Consider the following 9,418-nt stretch of genomic DNA (forward strand, 5'->3'; position numbering starts at 1 on the left):
TAAAGTTTGTTTATGTATTCTTCCTATTGAAGCAATGGTGGTTAATTTGCATATGATGGAGGTGTTATTTATTTTGTTACAAAATAATTTGATCATAATGACCATTGTTCATCAAAAGTAAACAGTAAGTGTTTGAAGCGAGGAAGTCGTCACCTGCGCATGCATCAGATGTTCATAGCATGTCATTGATTACAAATAAGCCTTTGCATTTTTAGTGTGTTGTTATCGTCGCTTGGGACTCAATTTCCGTGCTGGTGACGACACTCCTGCTTTAATCAATGAGTGTTGTGGTATTAATGATGCATACATTTTTTTATTTCAGAACAAGGCTATATGAGAATTTGCGAATGATTCCACACGCCCCTGGAGTACAGATGCATCGTAAGTCAATGATTTAGGATTTCTACTTGTTGGTCTATGCCCATGGGAATAGTACTGTAAAATCTGTTTTAGAAGCTGCAGTGTTTATTAAAATGGTACAATGCAATAGAGGGGATGTGGCTTCTATTAAAATGGTACAATGCAATGGAGGGGATGCGGCTTTTATTCAAGCATCTGTACATACGGGCAATAATGAATTTTTGTTTCTCAATTATTCAAAAACAATATGTGCAACTTCTATTAGGAATGCAGTTTCTAATACAGATTTTACGGTAGTTCTTCTGCTGACTTTACACGGCATTGGGTTCTTGCCCCATTCACTGAAAATTTCTTCTGGGAAGCTAATAATAATTTGCCCTGTTCAATTTTTTAATTGCTCACATAACTCACCTCATTCCTTTAACAGAGCTATTTGTCCAGTCATTTTAGCATACTGAAATCAGGTTGCCATCCCTGGATTTGACAAATAAACTAATTAAAATGATTTTGTCAAGTTCTATGGTACATCTCTATTTTTACGTAAACAACCAGGTATGTTTTGTTTTGTTTTTAATTTACCCTATGCACATATGAACAATTATTTGCAGCCATTCCTGAAGACCCTATTGCAGCAGATAGTGAAGGTGAAGAAGAAGAGGAAGAAGATAATGATAAACGTATTTCAAGTAAGTATGTTTTTTCTTGTCTCAATCCTCACTTACTCCAGCATGCTTCAGTGACTGTTGCTCATAGAGGTCCATATTACAAAATACCAACAGGAACTTTTGTCATTTTCAATGACTTGTTCCATTCCCACTTTGTATGAATTGTGGAAAACGTTTCACTGATCCTTGCAAGCAAGATATGAACTTCCAATTTTATAGTCTTATCCAACAGAATTCTAAAATTGAATTTAGAAAACTATCTTAAAATGATAAAGTTAAATGGCTTTGAGGGAATACAACAATGACAATTGGGTGGTAATCGAATGTCAACAGGATGCATTCTAAGATATTTCCCATGATTCCGTATTGCAATTTCAGGTTTTTTTCTAGAAAATAAGTGCAAGAGGGAGCACTGCAATTCAACAGCACTACCAAGTGGGGGAGATGGGGCTTTCCCTACCAGGGTGTATAGATTTTGATAATTCTAAGTTAAAATGAAGCATTCTATGACTTCCTTGGGGCCAAAATTACTATCAGACAGGTCACAGTTGAAGACTGTGGTCACATGTGATCCCTAGTCAATCAGAATATTATGGTTGCCTGAGGATCTGCTCCCCAGGGTAAAGGGGTGCATGACCATGGCATGAGGGCACTGTACCCATTTCCTTGTTTAAAAAAATCTCTGCAATTTCAAAGATTGACATTTTTCTCTTGAAACAAATTGTCTTACTTTCAATACGATTGTGACATTTATTTCCCTTTCAGTACGTGCATCTGATAAGCGTATTGCATGCGATGAGGAGTTCTCTGACAGTGAAGATGAAGGTGATGGTAGGAGAGATGTTAGAATTCACAAAAAGAAGCGGCCGCGTACTGATGACGACAAAGATAAGGAGCCAGGTAATAAACGTTTCCATGTTCTATGTTGTGGTGGGAGTATATGTCTGTCTTGGGTCGTATAGATGACACTCTAGCTGAAGGTGAATATTACTAAAATGGCTTCCCTACATATTGATAAGACAACGTTGGGACTTCACATCAAAAAATAGAGATGATTGCAAGATGAGTTGACAGTGATAGAATATACTGGTCCCTGTGAAAACCCCTCTGCATCCCTGTGATCTACTCCCCAGGGTTAAATTACCATTTGTATGTAAAACAATCATGGCATGTAACTATTGGAAAGTATGCTCAGGGAAAATTGTTCCAGAGGGTGCTATATATCATCAACACATGCGTGTTTCTCTTTCAAGTAGCCTAAGGGACAACATCAAAAATTCAATGTTGGATAAAAAACTTAATTCCTTTAGTTTTTTCCCAAACCCCCCTACCCCCCACTGAAACTTAATTGATAAATATTGACCATGGCGTCAGACTACATTCACCATTAAATACAAATTGATAATCCGACAGTAGTATGGCATAGCAGTTGGTTGTCAGGTGGGTGTAAACAGACTTTACACTCGGACCAAATTATTTTCTCGTCTTGAATGTGTTTTTTTCCATTTTTTGTTATTTTTGTCCATGACTGGATAGAGAAAAAAAACAAATTACAAATACTGCAAGATTTTTTTGACTTCATTAAAAAATAAAATTGTTTTTGTAGGATAGAAACTTTTTGAGGTCAAAACCCCCCACTCCCAAACTAAAGCAAATAAGTTTTTTTTTGACGTCGTCCCTAAGTGACTTGGAGGGATGGTGTGGCCCTGGAGGAAAGATTTTTCATGTTCACAGAATGAGGGCGCTGTGTCACAACCAATGGATGTAGAATCAATGTGAAAAACGTTGTATCCCTGAATCCAGATAGTTTTAGTGTCATGAAATTATTGTCTGAATACATTATCTGTGTTTATTTATTTATTATCAATTTACCAACTCGACATATAGTAACAGTGTTCTCCACAATCCAAAATAGCTGGTGGGTGGCTTAATTAGCATAAATTTGCATATCATTTACATACAGCACTCTAGCATTTATGTCATGAACTGCAATACACACTAAGTTTACTATACTATACTCTATATTTACTATACTCTTTTTAATTTAATTGAAACATGTTACAATTTTTTGAAATACAAACAGATTGGTCACTATCAATATTTACGAAATGCAAAAAGTTTGAAATCGTTGGCAAATTATTCTATGTTCATGAAATGCAATTTGAGTAACCAAGAGCAGGTACAAAACATAATTGAGTTATAATGTAGAAAATATACGAGGTGATTTGACCCCGAAGCCAAAACAGACGATTTGTCAAAACAAAACCCATTTTTATTTGTGGCATCAGTACTCACCTGTGCCGACGGACGGTAAGATGCATTTAGGCATGTACGGTCACGATACGTTGTGTTTTCACACGATGTTTTGGAATTCAAGAAAAATGCTAGCAATCGGCAAAATAAGAGAATCTGCCATGTTCTCGAAAGATTAGACATAAAAAATGGATAAATTGAAAAAAAGTACGTGGAAAAGATAACTAAAATATTATTCAATTACGAATTCTCGCGGTAAACTAATCCGGCAGGCATGTTTGATGTTTATTACCGCTTTCGAATTCAGTACACGAACACCCAGAATGCGCTGTTCCTCTATGCAACTTAGATACTTAATTGTTACAACGCCAACAGCGGTGGGTGCCCGATGGTCGTTGAATGGGGTAGGCCAAAAGGTCACCATTTTGCCTTCTCCATGCTATTTTCACAATGGAAATCGAGCGAACGTTGTAAATACAGCTAGAATTATAATTTTTGTTCAAGTTTACATGCAATCTGCTAATATATTTGTTTATTTTCTGTGCATATACATTTCGTTCGTATTTACTTCTTTCTTTCGTGATCGGAAGGCTATTATTAAAAATACAGCTGTAAATTGAAACCACTGTAGTTGCATATCGTGAGCAATAAGTGGCAACAATGTCGGGCGACAATGAATTCAGGTGATTGACACATTGCCATGAATACACTTGATAACTGCTTGCAGACTTCCAGTGGTCATTGTTTATGTTTGGACTCTTGAAACAATAGAAAAATAAAGGGTTGGGCAACTACTCTTTTGTTTAGGCTTGGGAAGAACAATGCAAGCTTTTTACAAATAATTTCAGCTGGATGTACGTTGGTGGGCGGGTGTTGAGTTACTGCTCGGCCATAAAACTTGATGGGCGGGTCGCCCACCTAAAACCCCTTGTGGAGAACACTGAGTAATAATAATAAATACAAGGTTACCCCAATGTTTTATGAACTGTACGTGTTGAAAGGTAGGACGCCTGAGGTGGTGACACCTGTGCATGTTCTTGTCGCAAGTTGTAGCGTAATTCTGTGCTTTTGATAAAAAATCAATAATTGTTTACTTTGTGTAGATGCCAAAAAAGAGAAAGATGAAGATCTTCACACCAAGGTAGAGAAGAAAGATGTAGATTTACCGATACGAAGTGAAAGCGATAATACTGGGTAAGCTTTTATTACATCTTTTCCCTGCTAAAGTGCTCAGTTCAGAATCTATCAACTCAGGGTTCTTTTCTAGAAAAAAAACTGCAAGAGGGAGCACTGCAATTCAGGGGCGCCACCAAGTGGGGGAGATAAGGTTCTCCCTACCAGGGTGTGGAGTTTTTGATAATTCTAAAGTTAAAATTGGAGCATTCTATGGCTTCCAACTATCAGACAGGTCACAGTTGAAGACTGTGTCCACATGTGATCCCTGGTCAATCAGAATTTTATGGTTGCCAGAGGATCTGCGCCCTAGGGTAAGTGGGTGCATGGCCATGGCATGAGGGCACTGCACCCATGTTCCCTTGTTTAAAAAAACCCCTGATTAGCTGCATTGTTTGTCTAATTAATTATGGTAGTAAACGCTGAGTAATATGATACATTGTCCTGTTAAAACCTCATCCCTAATAAAGTACTTTATAAGTTCAAAAAAGGTCAGATCCTTGTTATTTGTCATTGTTAACAGCTGCATATATATATCAGCGTCATAAAGCTGGTAATCATTCTTGAGATATAGCATCTTATTTTTACTCATCTGATGTGAAACTGTTAAATATAATGCCGGTGAAATTGCACCTCATGCAAGATTTCACCTGGGTGTGGTTAGTGTGCTTTGTATCACAGAGGTTGTGGGGCTATACCACCCCCCCCCCCCCACCCCCAGCTGCCTGTTCAGTTGACAACCAAAAAATAGAGAATGTTCTGCTAGAACTCATGCAAACTTTCCACATTTAAATGACTCTTCTATCATCATCACAGAAGTAGCAGATTTGAGATAAGAGTAGTTCCTTTTTCTTATGGTAGTCGTTGCTTCCAGATACACAATTGGACTCTGTGGGTGAATCTAAGAAATAAATAAAAATTCACATTTATTGATTCTGCAGTTTATCAGGAAAAAAATGTTGTACTCTAGATAAACCTTGATTCAATAATCTGGCAGAGAGAGGAGAATGTTGCTTTAATAACAAAATGACATTGTGTCCAGTGGTTTTTTCTAGAAAATAACTGCAAGAGAGAGCACTGCAATTTAGTGGCGCCACCAAGTGGGGGAAATAGGGTTCAAGTTAAAATGAAGCATTCTATGGCTTCCTTGAGGCCAAAATTACTATCAGACAGGTCACAGTTGAAAACTGTGGCCACATGTGATCCCTGGTCAATCAGAATTTTATAGTTGCCAGAGGACAGGGGTGCTGCGCCCCTGTTCCCTCGTTAAAAAAAATCTCTTGTGTCTGTAGCTCCAATGAAAGGCAACTTACTATGTATTCTTAACTATGTAGGAAAGACAAAGATGCTGCAACAGTAAGAAGTGAAGCTACTTCAGAACAGCCACCCATTGAAACACCAGAACAGAAACCAGGTAATGTGCTGTGATCTTCATGGGTTCTTAGAATCTGGCATAATTTCTTGAATTTTTCCCGACTTGTTTCTTCAAAGCCTGTTACTAAAAGACTACATAATAGTTTTTTTGTCTACATTGGTCTGATCCAATATGGCCGACTGACAGCAATATAAATTGTTGTTCATATGCTGTTGAAATCATAACCAGGATATCGTAATGACGATGACTTAGTTGTTGGATGATTTCATCTCATTTGGGTCACATGGAAACAGAATAAATATAGTTTTCAGACGGGTGTAATAATCATTTGTCAATTTCTTGAACTTCTGTTTTTGAAACTGATAGATATATACGTAAGCAAAGATTCAATTGTGGTCAACTACATGATTATAAAACAAAAACACTTGAGTTGTTCGACTTGAATACATTCAACTGATCATTGAAGACATTTATACCTTGTTTGCTTTATTGCCCTTAAATAATATGCATATTATTCATATGTGAACTTTGTTCATCTTTCACTAACCAAGCATGTTTAGTTTTTCATATGTTTATCTGAAAAATTTCTCAAAACCAATAGTAGGCAAAGAGAAATTATGTTCATTTGCTTCAAAAACAAATGTTATGCCAAAAAAAAATGTTATGCCAAGCTGCTTCTCTTGTAATGACATCCATCTGCATTTATTCCTGCACATAACTTGCATTGTTTTGTTTGCAGGGGAAATCATGCCGGTGATTGAACCCAAAACGGAGAGTATAGCGACTGAAGTCAAACCTGTCTTGGAAAACATTGTTGGAATTGATAAGTTGGTCGAGAGTGAACCCAAACCTGCTACGATGGACGAACATATGGATCATTAGTCTGCTGGATTTTTTACGATTTCATCACCGCTGCAGAAATTACAATCAATATCATTCGAACTGCACTATGTTCACAAAAGTCAGTAAAAATGTCAAAATGTACTTTAAGAGGGTGTCCAAATATCTTTGTTTTTGTATTGGTTTCTACAGTGAAGGTAATCTCGACATTTTGATCATGAGCTGAAAAAGTCAGTATGGCCGTCTGGCAGCCATTTTTGATGTTGTGTAGATTTAAATTGATTTTTTTTGTAAAATGACACTGACTATCAATAATTTTCTTTCCCTTCCACTGGGAACTAAGAAACAGATACTTAAAAATTCCAAGCTTTCTTTTTGTCACATCCCATAATAACGTGACAACAATGCATTTTATCCCTGTGACCGTAAAATGTTGATTTTAATGTTTTAATTATCAATACATGATATGCTGCTGATTTGTTGTGCTGTATGTGTACATTACTTTGTATTCCTTTGCTGTGTGTAATCTATGTTAAAAACAGTACTTCAACAAAGCTCTAATGAAATTGATTGAAAAAACTCATCCAAGAAGTCTCTAAAAATGATTTTGAGCAGCGAGATAAGACTTCACAACCTGAATGGTATTCCATGGCTGATGTCAATGTCAATATCTTTTTTTACCACTAGCCAATATGTCAGTCATTCAGTGTTCTGTATGCTTTTCAGGTGACTGTTGCCTCTGTGTTCAACATCGCAGCGTGTTTATTTGTACTCGAAATAAACAAAAAACAAAAAAACAAGACTTGTATTTTTTATTACTATTTAAAATAAATTAAGTTTAAAAACTTGTTGTAGATAGATTCTTCCCACATTATCTCCAGCTGGCTGTTTAATTGCAGTGAATGTTTTGATACTCCGTTTGTCGTATTTGCATCATGACATTGCTGAGCTTAGAGACTACAGATGTCTGTACCAAGCTTATACCATACATTTTGACCACCATGTTGATTACTTTATTGAAATTTAAGCTGTGCTGTCTTGAATTTTGTGTTAAATTTTAGACTTTTCGTCTGTGTCATCTTTTTATTTTCACTATCATAGTACATAGACTGAATTTTATAACATTTCTTGCAAAGCCACTGTTTCATGTTAGAGGCTTCAAGTGAATATTTATTTTGATTTCTCTACTCTTTTATCCAATCAACACATAACTTTCAGCAAGGCACTTTTTTTCTCGAAATGTAGAGTATCTCTAAACATGAAGACATTTGCTTGATCCAGTTTCAGGCTTTATTTTTGAAATAAATCTCAACAAATATTCTGTGTGAACAGATTAAGATTAGGTTAAAATACCTCTTTATCAGCTAACTTAAATCTGTGGTGAATTATTTTTAAAAGATTGGTAACACTATCCACCCTAGAACTTTCTATTAAATATGCACAGACCTTATAAATTGATCATCCTGAACGAGGCTTGAATAATCGTCTCCGGATCTGATTATTTATGTTCAAAGATGGCCTCTGTTTTGGAGAAATGTGCCTTGCTGACTTTATCTCAACACTGAATCATTTATTACTTGTATCTGAACAGCCAAATAAATGTGAAAGTAGTTTTCTATTAAAAAAAAAACATTCAATCGTGGCATTGTGTACTTTCTATTTCCTTGTAGGTAATCAAAAAAAAATTTGGGTGCATTTTTCCAGCCAAGGCCAACTTATTCAGCTATGACCTTGCTACTATGCTGTGGCAAATCATGAATGTATATATCATTGACAATTTTGACTTGTGTTGCTGTATGTTGCACCAACTCGGTTTTACCTACCTCTCCAAGGTTGAATGTCTGACCTCTTTGTAGACTCGAGCATGTGTTCATGACGGCGTACGTTTCCATAGTTTTTCACAAGTAAATCATTTTGATAAAAATCTCCCAAATTTAACTAAATTTTTATAATTCTGATGGTGGAGATTCATAACAGTAATGCATCCCTCCTTTTAAAGCATCGAATTGGATTCATAGAAGATTCATTAACACTTTAAGCACCATATTGACATCTACAAAATAATTTTCAGTCTGCATGCTCCTTCCCACAGGAATTTGGATATCAATTTACAAACTGTTTGATCGAAAAGGTAAAGCAATGTCTGAAAATGTAAATTATAAAGACTGAGATGGCTCTTTGATGTACCAACTACACCAGGCACAAGAATAGTACATTTTGCAATATTGTAAACTGTTAATTTTCACTACCAGAAATGTTTTTATGGACAAGGATTTAAAAGAATTCGTCTTAATTCCACGAATGTCACCGACATTTTGTGTCAATAGAGTACATGTACTAGAGAAATTTTCACTGATTTTTGAAAATTTGTCTCCCATGCAAATTAAATAGTATACCTGCCAAGTCTCGCACATTGTGGATTTTGCCTCCATTCTGACAGATTTTGACATCAGCTGCTGTTTAATATGTCGACAAGTTTATTAAAACCCCCAAAATATTGACGCCATAATGTTGTTCGCCTTTGTACAGAAATGAAACAAAATTACTGAAAGTCTCTGCATGAGAAATGATTATCTGTTTCAACTTATTGGAATTTGAGTGGATATTTTATTCTTAGTTAGCCTGGTTACCTTCCTTTTTTTCCTCGCCACAGGTAACCACACCAGGCTGTATGAAAAACGTGCACATGTCGTATTTTTAACAAAGTTAGGTGGTCACTGTGACTATGGGAACCGCACGAGGGCGTACTAAA

The 9,418-nt window shown here is 36.2% G+C and overlaps 1 protein-coding gene across 1 annotated transcript in view; it reads left to right on the forward strand.

Moving 5' to 3' along the window:
- The window catches only part of LOC100375702 (putative histone deacetylase 1-B), a 28,166-nt gene extending 21,024 nt beyond the window's left edge, over positions 1-7,142 (forward strand). Inside the window, exons 10-15 of the mRNA XM_006825515.3 lie at positions 323-381; positions 969-1,046; positions 1,791-1,925; positions 4,382-4,472; positions 5,786-5,865; positions 6,566-7,142. Of these exons, the coding sequence (XP_006825578.1) occupies positions 323-381; positions 969-1,046; positions 1,791-1,925; positions 4,382-4,472; positions 5,786-5,865; positions 6,566-6,708 (586 nt within the window). The 3' untranslated portion in view covers positions 6,709-7,142. The remainder of the gene's footprint in view (positions 1-322; positions 382-968; positions 1,047-1,790; positions 1,926-4,381; positions 4,473-5,785; positions 5,866-6,565) is intronic.
- The last annotated feature ends 2,276 nt before the right edge of the window (positions 7,143-9,418 follow it).

This window comes from Saccoglossus kowalevskii, chromosome 18 (assembly GCF_978046115.1).
Source record: "Saccoglossus kowalevskii chromosome 18, keSacKowa6.1, whole genome shotgun sequence".
NCBI lineage: Eukaryota > Metazoa > Hemichordata > Enteropneusta > Harrimaniidae > Saccoglossus > Saccoglossus kowalevskii.